This window comes from Cryphonectria parasitica (genome assembly GCF_011745365.1).
Source record: "Cryphonectria parasitica EP155 unplaced genomic scaffold M406scaffold_1, whole genome shotgun sequence".
In the NCBI taxonomy this organism is placed as follows: Eukaryota; Fungi; Ascomycota; class Sordariomycetes; order Diaporthales; family Cryphonectriaceae; genus Cryphonectria; species Cryphonectria parasitica.
In genome coordinates this window covers 454,550-472,463 of record NW_024468909.1, presented here as the reverse complement: position 1 = coordinate 472,463, position 17,914 = coordinate 454,550, and the positions used below count along the sequence as shown (strand labels likewise).

At 53.2% G+C, this 17,914-nt stretch overlaps 5 protein-coding genes across 5 annotated transcripts; 2 read left to right on the top strand and 3 right to left on the bottom strand.

The window, feature by feature from the left end:
- The first annotated feature begins 977 nt into the window (after nucleotides 1-977).
- On the top strand, nucleotides 978-2,700 carry M406DRAFT_354047 (uncharacterized protein). Its single transcript, XM_040922815.1, has 2 exons — nucleotides 978-1,914; nucleotides 1,991-2,700. The coding sequence occupies exons 1-2, from the start codon at nucleotides 1,307-1,309 to the stop codon at nucleotides 2,097-2,099; spliced, it is 717 nt and encodes a 238-aa protein (XP_040780504.1). The 5' UTR covers nucleotides 978-1,306; the 3' UTR covers nucleotides 2,100-2,700.
- Nucleotides 2,701-3,366: 666 nt separating this feature from the next.
- M406DRAFT_217638 (uncharacterized protein) lies at nucleotides 3,367-5,389 on the bottom strand (the record flags this gene model as incomplete). The annotated part of the gene is made up of 3 exons (XM_040915505.1): nucleotides 3,367-4,623; nucleotides 4,683-5,231; nucleotides 5,306-5,389. Coding segments are annotated over 3 exons (1,890 nt in total), but the record flags the coding sequence as incomplete, so codon positions are not given.
- A 2,283-nt stretch (nucleotides 5,390-7,672) lies between these two features.
- M406DRAFT_66031 (uncharacterized protein) lies at nucleotides 7,673-12,480 on the bottom strand (the record flags this gene model as incomplete). The annotated part of the gene is made up of 7 exons (XM_040924965.1): nucleotides 7,673-8,439; nucleotides 8,501-9,558; nucleotides 9,614-11,294; nucleotides 11,379-11,588; nucleotides 11,649-11,891; nucleotides 11,956-12,166; nucleotides 12,325-12,480. The coding sequence occupies 7 exons, from the start codon at nucleotides 12,478-12,480 to the stop codon at nucleotides 7,673-7,675; spliced, it is 4,326 nt and encodes a 1,441-aa protein (XP_040780502.1).
- Nucleotides 12,481-13,789: 1,309 nt separating this feature from the next.
- ropy-2 (regulated by circadian rhythms/ conidium formation) lies at nucleotides 13,790-16,140 on the top strand. Its single transcript, XM_040925947.1, has 3 exons — nucleotides 13,790-14,386; nucleotides 14,474-14,774; nucleotides 14,856-16,140. The coding sequence occupies exons 1-3, from the start codon at nucleotides 14,082-14,084 to the stop codon at nucleotides 16,041-16,043; spliced, it is 1,794 nt and encodes a 597-aa protein (XP_040780501.1). The 5' UTR covers nucleotides 13,790-14,081; the 3' UTR covers nucleotides 16,044-16,140.
- Nucleotides 16,141-16,201: 61 nt separating this feature from the next.
- M406DRAFT_100503 (uncharacterized protein) lies at nucleotides 16,202-17,763 on the bottom strand. Its single transcript, XM_040914910.1, has 3 exons — nucleotides 17,531-17,763; nucleotides 17,009-17,091; nucleotides 16,202-16,883 (listed from the first exon to the last, which is right to left on the bottom strand). Exons 1-3 carry the CDS (start codon nucleotides 17,690-17,692, stop codon nucleotides 16,517-16,519), a joined length of 612 nt encoding a protein of 203 aa, XP_040780500.1. The 5' UTR covers nucleotides 17,693-17,763; the 3' UTR covers nucleotides 16,202-16,516.
- Between the last annotated feature and the right edge of the window lie 151 nt (nucleotides 17,764-17,914).

Genomic DNA, 17,914 nt, shown 5'->3' with positions numbered 1-17,914 from the left:
CTTGACTTTGGATGACACCATAAGCTCAGGAGATAGAAAAACCGTTTCACAGCCCATGTGACATGAAGGTTGTTCTTCATCCTGACCCAGCTGGGTTCCCGATGCCACCGTGCACTGCAGGAATCGTGGTGCATGTCAGAAGAGTACATTTAACAAGGAAGGGCTTAGGGGATGGGCTGCTGACTGGGCAGGATATCCATCCAGGTCGATCTGGAAGCTGATCTCCTTCACGATCTCGCGGCGGGCCTGACTATCCCGTCCTCGAATGATGCTTTCAAACACGTAAAGATCGCTGCTGCGAATCTTGATGCTTTTGAAGGTCCGGAGTTCGACGGCAATCTGCTATCTGCGGCCGAGCCTCGCGTAGCCGGAGAGAGGACTAGGGCCCAATGGGCCCTTATAGAGTAGCACATGGTCGAGGATGTTGTCAATGATCTCGCCTGGAAAAGTGTTCATAGTGCATGAAGCGGCAGCATGTCGCCGTCTAAAGGAATGGTGGATTGATATTCGGAGACGAGGAAAGTGGGAAAAGAGTGTGAGGAAAAAGGTTAAGAGAAAGGGAAAAAAAAGAACCGGGGGCGAAGAACCAAGAACAGAGACGAGGGCCTTGACAAAAAAAAAAAAAAAAAAAACAAGAGGGAGGCTAAGAGGAAAGTGCCTGCCGATGAGGTTGAGGGTGATGAAAAGCTGCAGGGCAGGGCAGGTGCGATCAGAGAGCACATGTCTTCACTGTCACTCAAATGTATGATGTCTATACGCCGATACGGTAAGGTGTGTAAGTAGTATGCACCATAGTACACGCTGTAAGTCGTATTGGATAGCTGGCCCCAGGAGGCCCCAGCGCCATAACACCCCTGTCAACCCATAATAGTTTCCACAAGGGCCCTCATCAGGCGTCCCGTGTGCTATTAAACCAACCCCAGACCCTCTATGGCATCACCATGCAGGGGTTCACGCGAGGTAGCAACCCCGCGAACCTGAACCATACAACTCATCCGTGTTTCACCGAGCTCTCCTGCTCGCTCTCGAGTCCGTGTACGGATTTTGCCCAACTCCATACACAGCTCTACCACCAGAGACACACCTGACCTATGGTTATCGACTTTCCAAACCACCCTTTTCTGCCCTGCCCTACTGAGCAGGTCGCGCCCCTTCGCAAAACACACCTTGTGATTCCGAGCCACACAGCAACAGAAGCTTCCCCCGCGTCGAACCCATCCGAACCACTCCAAGACAGCTCGAGCTCACTCAACCATACTATACGCACACACACAAACACACACAAGCACACACACAACCCTTCAAAATGGTAGGAACGCGCTCATCCTCGGGAGCCCTAGCGCCAGGCCTGAAAACACCCACCACCCTCACCCGCAGGCGCGACAAGAAATCACCCTCCCTCATCACCCACGGCTGGTCCCACGCGCCCAGCAACATAACCCTCGCCTGGCTAGCCATCTCGCTGCCCCTCGTCACCTGGGACACAGGCTACGTGCTGGGCCGCCCCGCAACCATGCCGGGCGGCTGGGCGCACAGCCCCGTCTGGAAGCCCTACGACCTCTACGGCAACGTCGACCACATGTACGGCTTCAAGCAGTGGAACCTGGGCAACGGCTTCACCGCCGCGCAGGCCTGGCTGAACGTCGTCGAGTCGCTCATGTACCTTGCCTACATCGCGCTGTGGTACCGGGCCGGCGGCGCGGTGGGCGGTGTCAACGCCTCTGCCGGTGCTGTGCAGGCGAGGAGGCGGGTCGCTGGACGCGCGGGCGCGCTGGCTGTTGTGGTTGGGCTTGCCGCGTCTGTCATGACGGTTAGTAAGACGGTGCTGTACTGGCTGAACGAGTACTTTTCTGGTTTCGACAATATCGGCCACAACAAGCCGTGGGACCTGATCCTGTTGTGGATTATTCCCAAGTGCGTGAACACCCCCACCAATTCCTCTATCTGATTGAATTTACAGAGACTGAATTTTGGGACTGGATGACAATAGTGGCCTTTGGCTGGTTGTTCCGTCATACATGATCTACCAGATCGGATCCGAGATTATCGACGCCATTACCATCGCATCCCAAGCTACCGGGTCAGCTAAAGACGAGTGATGTACGCTGAGAACATGTAGCAAGAGGATGTTGGCTGTATGTACACCATGGCGGAGATGTTCCAGTGTCACATAATATTCTCTTCGACTGTCTTTGCTTGCATCATATGGCGCACGCAAGGCGCTGCTGCTATTCTGCCTGTACTCTCAGTGCAACGATTGGGTCTTGAACACATCCAGCAGCACGTCGGATATATTGATTTAAAGAGGTGGAACTTTTCTTCTTTTGTTTAATTAAGTGCTTTTGAGTATTAATACACTTGTTGGCTGCTAGACAGCTGCCGCAGGGCTGCGGTCCTTTGGGGCAAAACAAAAACAAAACAAAACAAAAAACTGGCGGGTATCTCAGAAACATAAGAAACAAAATGGAATGTGGTCAAACGAGTGATGATGGCCAATCAGGCACAAAATGGTTGCGTCCGGCGCCAGAATTCTCTCCAAACTCCTGATCCTGCCCCTGTATCTTCCCAAGCCATTCATTTCAACGGTTGGATGGGCTGGAAGCCTCCAAGATCCGTAAATTGTTCCCACGTACAGGGCGGAGGGACCTCCGACGCGCTGTGCACCATCCGCTCCCAGTCGCTGGACCCGCGCAGGCTGTCGTCCTGGTCGACTTCCAGATGTGTCTGGATCCGCGGCAGCTGGCCTACAGCCTTGCGGATGCGCAGCGGCGAGGGCTGTAGATCATCATCAGCCTCTGAATCGCTACTGTCCCCAGTATTGTCACGAAGAGATGCGACCAGCTCTAGCATGCTCCATCGCTTGGACGCAGGCACGCTGAATCTCTTGCTACTGCGCCGAGGCAGCGGCGGTGGCGGTGGCGAATCGGTCACCGGTGCGGCAGCGAACATGTCATCGCTCGAGTACATGCTGCGCAGAGACTTTCGAGTGCTCTGCCTCCGTGAAGGAAAGGAACGGCTGTCGTAGTACTTGTCGGGACCATCGGCCGTTGCGTGATTTGCGTCAGCAGGAAGCACATCAATTACTGCCTCGGGCACAGAAGCCTCAGCGCTCTTGAAGCTGCTGCTCGTCTGCGGCCCTAGCACAGGGCTCAAGGGCTCAATGATGGTGGTGGGCGCTGTCGAGGTTGAGCTAGCAGCAGCAGTGGACGATCTTGAGACTAAAGTCGAATGGCTTCTTGAAGAAGTTGTTGAGGCAGAGCGACTTGTTGTTGCCAAAGCTGGAGGCTGGGCTGGAGAAGCAGCCGGAACACCCGAGTCTTCCGTGTTGTTTGCACCGCCGGTCGGCCGATTGATGGCATAATTTATCCCGGTGCCGTACCTAGGAATGCTGATTTCAGGATGCATTGGTTTGCACTCTGGGTATGCACTGACAGCTAGATGTGAGGTTGAAGGCCGCTGAGAAACAGTCCTGAAAACACTCAGTGACCTGCGGATAGACATGGTCCTCCTCAAGCTATGTGATTTCGACCGTGGAAGCACAGCAATCTGGCCGTCGTGGCCATGCTGCGCGCGAGATTCACCACGGTGAGTCAATGCAAAGTAATCGATATCAGGCTGGATCTCCATGCCAGTATGGAGCCCTGACTCGATCTTGGACGGCTTGACAGGTGTCAGCAGGGGCGCAGCACTGATCGATTGGCGACGCTGTGGTGTGCGAGGCCTGAAATCGTCGGCATTCCATCTGTTGAGAGTGGGTGGAGGATCGGCACCCTCTTCTGTCTGCCATGGAGGTGTGCCCTTGGTCGAGACACCGAGGTGATAGTCTACATCTGTGACTGAGGTGACCTCTTTCGGGACCTCAGCACAGGTGCGCAGCGTCTGGTACATTGCATAAACAAGCAGCCACCTCACTTTTCTGGCGTCTCCCGTGCCAATCGGGCATTTTTCGACCCGCTCGCCCTTGCGATGGTGATGGAGGAGTACCGAGTCCTCTTCAAACCTCTGATAGGCCAGAACTAGCTCGTTGTCCAGGAGGTGAGCTTTTCCTTGGTTGGTAGCCCTAAGCAGGGCGGCATGTGCGCTGTGGCGCTGGTCGGGGCGTGTCCTGCTTTCCCGAAACCCGAGACCGTCGACAAGCCACGGCATGAGACTCCTCCGACGGGATAGCTTCGCTCGCCTCATCTCTGGGAGGAGCGGGAGGGGGTGCTCCAGAGCGGCAAGCTCATGCCTCCTGTCAAACTCGTAGACGCTCTGCAGGGTGCAGAGTCCGCCGTGAGCGACAGGTGGGCTATTGTCGACTGTGGTGAAATTCTCATCAACTAGATACTCGTACAACGCTTTGAAGTCCTCTTTCATGGCGGTGTAAACCTCGGGCCGGAAGATGGTGCCGCATCGTGGGTGCCAAGGCGGCGGAGGAAAGCTGCCAAACTTTGTCCTGTAGAAACCACGGATATAAGACCTGAAGCCGTTCAGGTGTGCTCGCTCGCCCATGGACAGGCCGACGTGGGACTCGGACAATTCCTCCTCGAGCAGGTCACTAAGCATTATGCTGACGCGGCGGAGTCGGGATTCCATGTCCGCCCTCGCCCGTTTGATGAGTTTCCGTGATGCGATGCTGACACACTGGGACACACATGTCAGTACATGACAGGAACCAAGTCGGGTCCAAGACTGGTACTCACAGAGATTTCTGGGCACTTATACAAGCGCTCACTCATCCCTACGCAATGCGTGAATGCGTCGATATAGAGGTTCTCGATCTGGAAGACTTCGGCAACATGCAACAGGCCCACAGCGCGATGCGGCTGGTTCCGCATGTCCAAGTATCCAGCTTGATCGAGATAGTTCAACAAGTCCCTGATGTTGTCAATGCCAGGGTCACGAAACTCGTCCATGCTGTGAACGAGTCCAATGATCGCATTGCCCAGATGGTCCCCGACGAGTGACCGGCCGTAAACCCACGCAAGGAAATTCCGAATTGCGACATGATACTGCAATGCTTGAGATCGGTTTGCCGTTGGAGGTGCGGGCACGTACAGGTCAATACGACCTTTCCGATAAGCAGTCTCCTCAGACATAGAGCGGTCCAAGAATTTCTCCATCAGCGGCCGGGCCTGAGCAGCAAAGAGCCTGTCGATGGAAACCTCGTAGGCGGCTCCCTGCCGTGATGACTGTCCCTTCTCGTAGAGATACACATAACAATTGCCATTCCGGAAACACAATTCTGGATCCTGAGCGGAAGATCAGCCATCGGGTCTGTGTAAGAAGACAAAGGAAAGGACGAGAAGTGGCGGTAGCAAGTTACTTTTGTCAAGTTGTCCCATGAAGAGCAGCTCCTGGCAGCGCCATCAAACCTCTTCAGACTCTGCTGGCGAAATGGCTTCCCGTCCACAGCCCCGAGGTCGCCATGGTGTTTGGCCTTCCACCCTCTCCACCGGTTGGAAACACCACTATACAGCATAACGCTGGCGGACCTCCTCGAACGTGAATATGACGAAAGCGAAGGTGGAGGGTTCGTAGCAAGGCAGGCCATATCGCTTGTACATATATATATGGGTATGGAAAATGATTTCGTCGAAGCAGCCGGGGCCCCGTATCAATCAACTGGGTTGGACCTGGGGCTGGACCTGGTCCAAAAGCTACCGGGTCGCTGGCGCACTATGGTATCAAGATAGCCATAGGTGGTCTAGCTGTCTGGTAGCGTCGCCAACTCAAGCCCCAATTCTTAGCATTGGGTTCTGTGGCCGCGGTGAACGGGATCTGGCGATGAACCGAGGTGGCAGTTCCTGAAGGTCTGCGTGAAGCTGTTTCGAGCAAAAGGATGATGCGTTTGCGAAAGAATTGTCTTTATACACACAGGTCAGTCGGTATCATTGTTGACATTGATTGGCGATGGGGAGAGGACACGGCGTTCCAGTGGGCGCTGGGGAGATCATGGGAGAGTTGAGGAATGAAAAGTCTCCCCCCCAACCAACGACCTCTCCACCCGCACCTGAAAAAGGGCGGCATTCCCGTGAAACTGATTTGTGAGACCATCAACCACTTCTTCACTGAAAAGATAACTCAACAAGCAGCAATTCAGCGTGCCCAGCTGCATGACTTGCAGCTACCCCACCACCGCCACCAAGAGTAGCCAGGCAAGCCATGCCAGCGGGCTAGGAAAGCTGCCGCTCGTGTAGCCACCGGGGGTCCTTAGGATAATGACGAGAAGTGGTCAAGTACCATCGAGAACAGCTAAGTCTCTCTCTCTCTCTCTCGCAGTTCAGCTCGTAGGGCCCTGGTTGGCGTGGCATCTCCCGAACGCCAGACAAATTTTAGGATGTACCCATGCCCGTGTCCCAAGCCAAGGGTACAACCCTGTACCGACGGCAGCAGGCTAGACCTGACCAGGCGGGGCCAGGCCGTGCCGAGTCGACAAAAGAGCGGCAGAGCCAGAAGGCTTCACGATGCCGAGGCAGCAGCAGCGGGGGGAGGACAAGTAGCGAAACACACGGCTTGAGGGTATGCTCATGGTGCGAAAGCATAAAAGCGGTCATGGACAACCAGCGGGCCAGAACTCGGGCTGCCTCCTCCACGATGCGAGACGAAGACTTCGAGACCTCCAAAGTGGAGACGAGGAGCTCGGGCCAGCCAGAGGCCAAAGAAGGTCGACTCACGCTTTGTTCAGCAGACCGGCTGAGCGCCAAATAGTGACACGACCGATGCGCACGTCAATCTCAGAGCGGTGGGCACCATCAAATTGCAGCACCCTAGTGCCGGCGAGAGGTGGTTCCGGAAGCCCTCCCAGAAAAGACAAGCCAATTTGGGTCTGGGTCCTCATCCAGCCAGCATCCAGCCAAGAAGCAAGCAGATTGAAGGACGATGAGAAAGATGAGAAAGATTGTTGCTCGAGACGAAAAAAGCTGGCGTCCGGACTGAGACGTGGGGGAGGCTGCTGCAGTAGCGCAGAGGCGGCTTATCGCTTGGTGCTTAGCTCGAATGTCCGTATGGTTCCGTTAGTATGTCTTGAACAGGCTGGGGAAGTATGCAACTCTCGGGCCGCCACAAACTTTGAAGATGCGCATTCATACATTCACACCATCTTCCGTCTCAAATTGTCCCGAGTGCTCATAAGTCAATCACTTGAGGCACAAAGCTAGCAGAACTGGAGGAACGTAAAGGTCTTCTTCGCCCGGCTCTGTGTTTCATTCAAGTCGAACATTTGGTCATGTCCAGACTGTATGTCGTACCCATCATCTTCGTTTCACGAGATCTCTTGTGGCTGGTCGGGGATGGTTTTCGAGGGACTATATTTGGTGACGTCGAGCTTGGGACGTGGGGCATGCATCGCAAAGGAACCTCTCAATTTCTGACACCTCTTTGGGCAACCGAGTACAGAAAGTACGCCTATCTCATTGACTGAATTACGCATTGTGCTAACTTGAGACAGCATGTCCACCTTCCGAGCTAGTAGTGCTTAAGAAATAAAATTAAAAAAAATTAAAAAAAAAAATAGACATCTCCTCCTGGCTGCCTAGCTTAGAATTTCTCTTCCTTTCAATCCTTCCACTCAGGCCATCTGAGAGCAACACGCCCTACTTAATGAAAGTACATTCGACACAAAATACAACGAATTCCTGTGAAGCAAAAAGAAAAGGCTTTCGTATTCTTTTTTTTTCTTTCCAGTGTCTATTCACGAGCATGAGCTTCTAGAAGGTTGTGTCTCAGTCTTCCGCCGCTTTGAGCCCGGCTCTGTGGTCGCGTCGTCGTCAACATCCAGCGCTCCATGGAGGCGCGCAAACCCAACGGTATCACGAGACCCTACCAGTCCTCCCTGCTTGTCTTTAAGATAAAGCGCTCTCTGGTCTTTGCGAATGACCAAGGGCAAATGATTTGCCAAGGTCGGTTCATTGCTCTTGTACTGCCCCTCGTGAGTGGAGTTCAATACGATCGAGATCTTGTCCTCTGACCTTTCGCTGGCGGGTTTGTGCATCGATATACTCATGTTGGTCACAGGCAAGTCGTCTGGTACTTGAAGTAGAGGTATCTTAAAGAGTCCGGAGTCGTCCCTGCTGTCTTGCGCGGCGAGCTCGAACTGTGAGCCCCCGGTACCTGCCTTGGTGTGCAGGGTCATCATGATATCGTCAGACATCTGTAGAGAAGTTGATTCGGATGATCGTAACACCGGCACGATCTGATCAATCACTAGCCTTGTAGACAGGTTAGAACTGTCCTTGGCAGCCGACACGCAGTGATCATCACGAGAACTCGGCAGGACGTCCGTCCCAACCTCCTTCGAGCTTTGTGTTGTTTCAAGGTAGTAAGCCGGGACAGGGACTAGCTGAGGCCAGTCACGCCCTGAGCGATGTATGGCAACAAATCTACCGCAGTGAGAGAATGTGACCTTGTGGCAATTACCAAAGTTACCACCGTTGGCCAAGTCAAACTTCTCAGGGCGGCCTGTAAAATTCAAATGAGTTCTCTCTCCGTAACAGCCGACTTTTTCAGGGTAAAAACCTACCGTCTGGAAGCTTCCATATATACTGGCCGCTGGGCACCAGCAGTAATGGCTGGGAGGGGTGAAACGAGAGAGATCCTGCGACCGGAACGTAGGTAGTTGCATTTAAGACCTCGAGACATGACCGCTCGTGAATATTCTTGGCTGAGAAGATAGCGATGCCAGAGAAGTTCACCACTGTATCTTGAGCAAGACCCGCCTTTTGAGCCACGAAGCGGGCATTCTCGCCAGCGAAAGCGAGCCACATTCCGTCTGGACTCCAGTAAATTCTGTAAGAGCTCCTGGAAATGCTCGTAGATCCCTTCTTGACCGGCGTGACCCAAGAGCTGAAGTCCATTGCGAGCTGCTCTGGTTCCGCAGACCCGGACCGCCCCTGAGGCAGACGGTAGATTCTGTTCAGTATGGTGAAGGTTTCCAGCGTCGGACTTATTGACAACGGCATGTTCAGTTCCCGGACGGTAGGGCAAGTGTCCGTAGGCCATTTAATGGCAGCGATCATGTCAGGGGGGCAAGCAACGAGATGAACCCCGTGGGTAGTGGCCCTGTCTGGAACTTTTGCATCCCCATTATTCGCGGAGTTTCTTTCCCTGAGTCTTGTCTCGGGTCTCGCACGCTGGGAGAGGTACGCCCAGTCGACCGAGCCGGCGGCATCAGTCAAATCAGCCTGCCGGTCCGGAATCTGCGGTACTGGGGCCGTTTTGAAACTGTTCAGGACATCCGAGGCGTCCCAGGAAGACTGTTCGATCGGGCACCCTGACCACGTGGCATCGTACTCAGTGATTACACCTGTCATTTTCGGAGTCGACGATTCCTTTTCGAACCCTGGTCCTCGAACCCTGAGAGTATTTTCGAGGCACACTCGTATATCCTGTGGATTGAGCTTGATCTCCACTTGTGTAATGATATGTGAACTCGAGCTTGACAGAGAAAACACTTCAATACGGGCAACCCACCCAATTGATAAGAGCTGGAAATGATCTGTATCGGATGCAAGGTTTGCGCTAGATCTGCGTGTCGAGCTTGCGAGTGATGATCGGCCATTCCAGACATCACAAAAGTTCCTGGATTTAGTCGTTAATAGGGTAGCAAAACCATTTTGCAGTCTCCAAAGCATACCTGGGAGGATATATTCCCAAGACTAACAATCGGCTCCCATCATTAGAGCTCATGGATATCGAGAAGGTCGGCTTGGTGTTGTGCTGCAGGTACTCATGATGGTCGGCATCTCCGAGAGAGGGAAGCAAGCTCTCTTTCGACAGAGCCGTGGTTGACACCCAGAAACGGCTTGGGTTGAATTCAGTGACATCATCCCATATGGCAGATGGACTCCTTGACAAGCTCTCCCCCCAAGATGTGTCCAAAGTATGGAGGTCGTTGACAAATTCTTCAAGGTCAGCCACAACCGGCCTATGACTTTCTCGGGTCGCTCGCAACATCCAGGATTTCGCGTCCGAGACGAATGTCGATACGTCACGGCCGTTGATTCTGTAGATCGCCTCAATCCACACGTTGATTGATAAACGAGACTCGAGGTACTGCTGGACCGTCTCCTCGATCTTGATGCTCTCGTCAGGTGGAAAGGCTGAATTCTGCATCTTGGCATGGAAAATCCAGAGTGTCAATGGTAGCCAGTTTGGCGCAGCATACTTGAGAAGTGGATGCTGTTGTCTCAAAAGCCCTAGGTCTATGTCTGCTCCTATTCCTCCGGACAGTGGCTGGGTCGGCAGTTCCTTCATCAGGTACCTGAGATAGCGTTGGAGGATCCCACATATAGCGACTTCTTTGCTCAAGATGAGTGGTGAGAGGCTGACTCTGTCGGTCGTGATTTCTTCAGTGGCAGCTTGCACGTATTCGAGAGCCGACAGGTGGATGAATCGATAGCGAGCATTGGCATCCTTCTCCAACAAGCTACAACACGAGCTGGAGATAACATGGTCGAAGTCTGTACTCGAGCCATCCCATCCATTATCATAAAGGGCTTCTTGGAGCGCTTTGTCGGAGTAGCCCACCTCAGGGCTGCCATACGCGACCCAACTGAAAGCACGACTTGCTAAGTCTTTGCTTGGGCTGTCTTGCTTAACGATTCTGGTGTGTATCCGTCTATACATGCTTTCGAGCCCGTCCGGCGTACAGTCCATCATCGTGTCCAAACGCTCCTTTCTTGTAAGTGCTGGTGAGTTCAGGTAAGTCACCATCAGTCTCGCCCACAGGAACATGCCCTCTGAGCGATTTACAAGATTTCGGACGACCTCTCGAACGTTGCATGATAGTGGCAAAAGCCTAGCCTGAACCATATCCTCGACCTGACCTCGGATGTAAAGCCCAATGTCGGCAGATGATGTACCGCTGTCAAATTTTATATTGACATCAGGCACATATAGATGATGCAGATATCGTACTTCGGGCCGGCTGAAGAAGATCACTTTCAAACTTGTTGGGAACTGCTGTCGTAACTTCCAGAGACTGCGAACTAGTGCTTTACCATCAGATGCCTCATCGAGACCGTCGAGAACACAAAATAACGTCGGCAGATGGGGCAGGCAGTAGGTCAGGAGATCGTACAACTCCTGCTCCGTAGCTCTTGTCTGTACAGGGTAGTCTGCAAGTGCGAAAGAAAAAGCGTTGTAGATCATCTCCTCGCTATGAAACTTGTGCAGAATCTGCAGGGCGATGGCTCTCAAGGCGTCGGAGGAAGTATTCCACCGTGCAAGGCTCTGGCTGAAGAAGTAGTAGCAGACTGTAAGAGCGCTGTCGCCTGCCATCTCTTGGCGGGAAAGTTCGTCCATTGTAGATGCAGCTAACGTGGTTTTACCGCAACCAGGGTTACCTGTCAAAGCAATTGATTAGAGAGTGCGGTGAATCAGGTGATGAATAGACATACCGTTCACCCACAGGATCGACGGAGCGCCTTGAGAGGACATATCACTATCGTGGGTGGCTGAGTAGTTGAGCGCTCGCCATGAAACGAATTTGTCTTGATCAAAGAGCCACTCTGCTGTGCCTTCCATGCGTAGTTCTTGGGCTCTTTGCAGTCTTTCCTTGAAGTCATCCGGAGGCGCTAGCCATTGGACAACCGAGGCCAAGAAAGTGTCTGTTAGGCTTTGTTAATCATCGATACTCTAGACCGTTTGTAGGTGATATGGGGGCTTACTCCTGGTTTGTTCGGTATGAACGACAGAGGTCTTCTGGATGAAGTGGCGGACGCCCCGCCCTGCCGCCTCTGCTTCCTTTTCTTGTCGTGATAGCTTGGCCTCGATGTGATTCATTATCAAAAAGTCCATCTCTTCTTTTATCGTCTCCTGGTGGAATCCGATCCCCTCCAGGATTTCTTCGAAATGAAGATCAAATGGTTTCCACATCAGGGTGCCGACCACAACCGGCGTTCTCTTCCGTTCTAGGTAAAAGTCATCCGTCAGCACTATAAAGTATTTTCTAGCGGTGAGGTTCTTTCAACTTACTGCCTTCCTTGGTGGTAAATATTCTGGCAACGGCTGCTAGGAATTGGAAGAGTAGTAGATATATGGAGCTCATCGCATTCGTCAGTCTCAAAGCATCCTTTCGCACTCCTTTAAACTTGTCATGCAGCTGCCCATAACGCAACAACTTGTCGTCTAGTCTCCCGAGGATGCCGCCAAGTTTCTCGAAAAAGGTCACAAAATGGCTGGCAAGCTTCAACGGAGGTACAAAGCGGTTGTCAGTACAACACACAGCTTGCTACCAAGGTGGCACTGCTTTGTAGAGTGTAATGAATCTTCGCTTACCTTCAGCACCAAGAGAAGCCCACCGAGGACAAAATTGGAGGTCTCTGGATGCGCTCCGCAACACACCTCGACCACCTTCATGTAAGGTCCCAAGTTTTCTGCAAACTTCTGAATCTTCTGCAAGATCGGAAATATCCGGCGTTTGGCTTTTGAGACCGAGTGAATCGCATTGATCTCACTCATAAGTTGCTGGGTCGACGAGACGGGAAGGAAGCGAGCCATATCAGCAGGTGACAATGTTCGTAAGAACTCTTCTTTTGCCTTCCGGAACAATTCGTCCACTGATGGCGCTGCGGCTGGAATAGAGGATGACATTTTCGCGGAAGTGTGAAATGTAAGTTAGAAGAAAGAAACTAGGATCTCACGATGAGAGACAAGACGGGATTCGGATACCCAAAGGGCAAGAATCACTCGGCTTACTATTAAGTCAATAGCTGATAATCTGGGTTACGAATGCTGGAGATGCTGCGCCGGGTGGGGCCCAAGCCATTTCCGGTTTGCTGCAGGATATCAGGGAGGGTGGGATACATTAGAACAACAGCCACAACACTGCCATTGGACCACATCAGTAAGCCTTGCGGCTGAGCAAAATTGGGCGAGTCTTCGATACATTTTTTCGTTTCTTGCAGGACTACGTGGCTTCTCTTGCCACACGCTCATGAAACGTGCCTGCTCCTCGCGTAGCCACCAGTCAGGAAGTATACTAAAGATGAAATGCGAGAATTCAGGCTAGCGGGACGGCTTCGTTCTGTGATGAGGAACGCAGAACCAGTAATATTACAAGAACGCTAGCTTTCCGTCTATCCAGCAGAATGGTGGTAACCAGGTCACTCGTCTTCATGCCCCTCGAGAGGCTATGGCGTAAAGGGACGCTATGGCAAAAGTGTATACCTAAGCCCAGACTATATACATCAATACAAACACATATAGGTCACAAAACAGGTCACACTGAATAATGAGCCTAGAAATTGCTAGTTATCACATCCAACATCCATCTAGCACTTACGTAATCAAGATTAAGATGACAAGATGAGAGCCTCACGCCTTGAATTAACGAGCTTGCGGAACGGGCCAGACAATTCATGCTAAAGAGCTAGATATATAACCTTACGCTTACTACTATTAGATAGATCATTGTATACAGCTCTTCAGTCGTCAATCTGAGTATTAGATACACACTATCTAGTGGCCTTCACTAGCAGTGAACACTTGCAGCAGACTTCAGTTACATTTTCCCTATCGGAGGCATATACTACATAGTAAGTACTGACTGCTCTTATTAGCATAACCTCCTTGTGTAAGTACTTAGGAATCTTCGGATTACTGCAGTGCTCATTACACTTATTCATTCAACATGCAGGTCAACAGCTGAGCTAGAATGCTGATTATTAGATCCAATATAAGAGACAAGGATTGTGCTTATGTAATCCATATTAGGTTTCAACGAGGTGCAGCACAGGCCTGGTACTGTACCCTAACCCTGTCTCCCAAGCTCCATCGACCTCCCACTTGGGAGCTTCACGGTACCTTACAACTCAACGCGTCTCATCTGGTGAGCCACATAACTTTGACGCGGATGACCCCTCTATCCTGGACACACAACACCCTGATGCTAAGCCATGACTCGCTGATTTCCACCATTCAAAAAGGCTAAAAAGGATGTGTTCATAAGATAGATATCTTGTCACAGTCACCGTCAGCGTGTCTCGGCCTTTGGTCGCGTCGCGATCCCCGTTCCGTGACGGCAACAGCATTGCACAAGGAGAAGCAGCTTGATATGGCCATGCACTGGATCTGACCAAGCACCAGCGCTGCCTGTCAAGATGGCTGCCATCACACCATACACTTACATCCAATGTCCTTGTTCGGATCCAGCCAACGTCTCTCGTCACAACCACAACGACCCTACCACGCCCCTCCAGACCGAAACCGATGATGACGAGCGTGCTTTTGATCCAAGAGCTCCTCGCGCCAACTACAGCCTTTACCCTCTCGAGTACCTCCTCTACTGCGAGGACTGCCACCAGATCCGCTGTCCGAGGTGTATAGCTGAGGAGATCGTCACCTACTACTGCCCAAACTGCCTCTTCGAGGTACCCGGCAGCAACATCAAGAGCGACGGGAACAGGTGTGTAATCTTCGTTATTGAAAGCAGCTCTCATACCACACATAACTTCAAGTAAGCTGCTGACCTGATTTTCTCCTCGCTGCATAGGTGTACGCGCAGCTGTTTCCAATGTCCCGTCTGTGTCGGGCCACTCGCCGTCACTGCCACCGACCCTCCACCTCCATCGGCATCTGACCCGCATGCTGAGACAGCACAATCTTCCGCCCAGCCCTCTTACATCCTCACATGCTCATACTGTCAGTGGACATCCACCGAGATCGGCGTCAGGTTTGACAAGCCCAACGGCATCTATGCCCAGCTGCAAAAAATCCGGAACGGTGGCAGGACGAGGCTCACCCCCAGGGAGCGCAAGGACAGGCGCAAAGATGGAACTCCCGGCAGTTCCTCCGTCAGTGTTGGTTCGGGCCTTGCCTCCTCCGCTCTGCCTCCAATAGGAGAAGAGGCGCCCACCAGGGATATTGTTCACGAGCCGGAACACCGCGACGTCGAGACCCAGTTTGGCAGCCTGAAATCTTTCTACCAGTCGCAGCTGGCCGACGCCTCCTCCACTGGCCCATCCGGACTATCTTCACTGGGTGATCTGGGCATTGGCTCTCCGGGCTCCCTATCGCGGATCATGAGCTTGTACACCGGGACTGGCCTTCTCGGCGACAAGAAGGGAGCCAAATCCCGCTCTCATTTAATGCGAGAATCACTCGAGCCCGACGAGGGGCTGCAGGTAGCAGACCTCGACGAGACAGCGTCCATCGAGCGCCTCCACCAATCTGGCTGGGACGGGACCGCCTCTCTCGATCAAGCCGCCGCCCAGCTACCGGTCAACGTTTGCGAGCCCGTAATGCACGGCCGGTCAAAATTTCTCGACGAGCTCCGACCCATCCCCTACCTCCTGCGCACCAAACGATCTAAGAGATGTCCCGTCTGCCGCCATATTGTGAGCAAGCCCGAAGCCAAGGTCAGCAACACGCGGTTTCGCATACGGCTTGTGGCGGGGAGCTACATTCCCACCATCTCCATGCGGCCCCTGCAAGCCACGTCTCTCTCACAGACAATATCGGGAGCACCCTCGGGTGCTTCTATCAGCGCCGCTGGCCCCGCGGCTCTTCTGGCACCGCTCCGACCCGTGCAGTTCCTCCTAACCTTCAAGAACCCCATCTTCGAGGCCGTCAAGGTTACACTGGCGACGCCCTCGGTCACGCCGGGCCGCTTCGCCAGCAAGGTCACCATCTTGTGCCCTGAGTTCGAAATCGACGCCAACACGGACGTATGGGACGAGGCTCTCAAGGACGGCGACAAGGACAGGCGGCGGCGCGGCGGCATAGAGGACGCCGCGGGCCAGCAGCACCAGGCGGAGCCCGGCAAGGTATGGGAGCGAGGTCGGAACTGGGTGACCATCGTGGTCGAGGTGGTGCCGGCGTCGCTGAGGTTGGAAAAGACCAACTTTTCGATCCTCGCCAGGGATGCCAAGGGAGCCATGGACCTGCGCCCACTGAGGGAGGACGAGGACATCCTGGAGATACCCATGTATGTGCGTCTTGAGTGGGAGACGGACGATGCTGCACAGGATGGGGCGCCGGCCAAGGACAACAAGGATGGCAGGGAGAAGAGAGAGTTGGCATACTGGTGCGCACTAGGCATAGGCCGGATCAAGCAGGATTGATTAACAGCTGCAAAAAAAGAGAAAAGGGAATTTACTGTACGTAGATGCATCAAGATGTTGACCAAGAAGATACCCCCGGAGAATTCATAACTAGAGCAAGAAGAGTTCGCAGCAGGTCTCGGCATGGCAAAGATACAAACAATATTGTAACGGCTTATGACAGTTTCGGCGATTTCATCATTTGGCAAGTTTTAGACCGTGCTTGTTCTATTTCGACAAGCTATCCCGTCCTCAAGAAACAAAACGCAGAAGAACGCCGTTATGCCCCTCCCAAATTTTGGTTTGCCAACCAGCTTTTGTCCCCTTGATCAATCAACCAGTTTGCCCATAAAGCCTTGGCTTTGAGAACCACCACGGCCCTCTCGTCACCTCGTAACACCTTGGGTATTTTAACTCATGGTGACCCTCCGTCCGTCCACTGCCTGAGACTGCCCGCCCTTTCCCATATTACATACTAATAGGAGAGAAAGCGCTTAGTACTCAGCGGCACCAGCCTGGGGGAACTCGAAGGTGACACCACGGCCGGTGAGCTTGCGGTAGACCTCGGAGTAGGTGTCGAGGCGGTAGTCAACACCACCACGGTCCTTCTCGTCGAGGATGACCTTGAGGGTCTTGGCACCGTCCTCCTTGGTGCGGGTGCGCTTGCCGACGATCTCGACGGGGTAGACGAGGTCGGTCAGGATGGCATCGTGGACAGCGGTCAGAGTGCGGCTGCGGGGGCGCTTCTGCTTCTGGGTGTTGCGAGAGCGGGTGGAGCGCTTGGGGCGGGGAAGGATGCGGCGCGAGGCGAGGATCAGAACGTGGCGGTCGGAGAACTTCTTCTCGAGCTCACGGGTGAGGCTAATGGTGCGTATGCCAAGTCAGTCAGACTGTTCAAATACGCAGGGAGAGGGATTGAGAATCCCCCAAAGTGGAGTGGATAAGGCCGAGAACGAGGAGGGGAATCAGAGAGAAAAAAAACTTACCGCTGCTGGACACGGTGGAAGCCCTGCAGGGAAGGGACGGGGACAAAGATGACAATAGCCTTCTTGCCGTGGCCGACCTCGATCTATTTCAAGATCCCAAAAGTCAGCATGCGAGCTCCCGGATGGTGTTGTCTGGCCCCTATGAAGGGAGAGAGAAACAGAATCCGTGGACCGCTTCCCGTCCTATTCCACATTTGTTGTATTGAGTGTTTTTGTTCGCTTGTGATTCCAAGTATTGTACGCGCGCTCTGAAGAGAGGTTGTGATGTTTTGTTCGCACAACCAACTCTCTCCATCTCCTGGCTGGCGGTCGAACCCCTTCACCGTCTCGTTGTGTTGTCGAGACAACATGAGAGAGGAGAAAGAGTAACGACGGGATCAGGCAGGCGGCGGGCAAAACGGTGTCGGGGCACAGTCGCGCACTCGGTGGAATAGGATTCGATGGGGTCGGTGTTGGCGGATAGACTCAAGAGAGTCTTGTTCTGTTTTCTCTAGGACAAAATGGTAGTTTTCATCTTCTCACCTCCTTGGCAGAGACGAACTGCAGAGGCCGCAGAGGGACCTTCAGGTCGGCAGTGTTGGTCTCGAGATCGTAGAGGGCACCAGCGATCTGGGACTCCAGCTCAGAAGGGTTCTGGTGGGAGGGGCTGTTGGCCGCGATCTTGTTCAGCTGAGGGGCGGACATCTTGACTGCTTTGATTCCTCTGGAAGGGAATTGACAAGAATTGAGATGCAGTCGTGGGGGTGGTGGTGGTGGTGGGTTTGGTTGAAGTCAAGGCGTGGGAGACAATCACAGGAAAAGTTCACCTCGTCGCGAAAAATTGATTGTTGGTGGGTGCTCTGCTGATTCAGCATCTGCCAGCTGTTGGCCACCTGTCAGCTGATACCAGCTGGTTTGAGCGACACC

Bases quoted from the DNA above. Each gene is read 5' to 3' on its own strand.
- ropy-2 (XM_040925947.1), top strand. From the start codon at position 14,082: ATGGCTGCCATCACACCATACACTTACATCCAATGTCCTTGTTCGGAT. The intron at 14,387-14,473 runs GTGTGTAATCTT...CTCGCTGCATAG, and splicing joins ATCAAGAGCGACGGGAACAG to GTGTACGCGCAGCTGTTTCC. The intron at 14,775-14,855 runs GTCAGTGTTGGT...ATTGTTCACGAG, and splicing joins GAACTCCCGGCAGTTCCTCC to CCGGAACACCGCGACGTCGA.
- M406DRAFT_354047 (XM_040922815.1), top strand. From the start codon at position 1,307: ATGGTAGGAACGCGCTCATCCTCGGGAGCCCTAGCGCCAGGCCTGAAA. The intron at 1,915-1,990 runs GTGCGTGAACAC...GGATGACAATAG, and splicing joins CTGTTGTGGATTATTCCCAA to TGGCCTTTGGCTGGTTGTTC.
- M406DRAFT_100503 (XM_040914910.1), bottom strand. From the start codon at position 17,692: ATGTCCGCCCCTCAGCTGAACAAGATCGCGGCCAACAGCCCCTCCCAC. The intron at 17,092-17,530 runs GTGAGAAGATGA...ATCTTGAAATAG, and splicing joins AGTTCGTCTCTGCCAAGGAG to ATCGAGGTCGGCCACGGCAA. The intron at 16,884-17,008 runs GTAAGTTTTTTT...ACGCACCATTAG, and splicing joins TTCCACCGTGTCCAGCAGCG to CCTCACCCGTGAGCTCGAGA.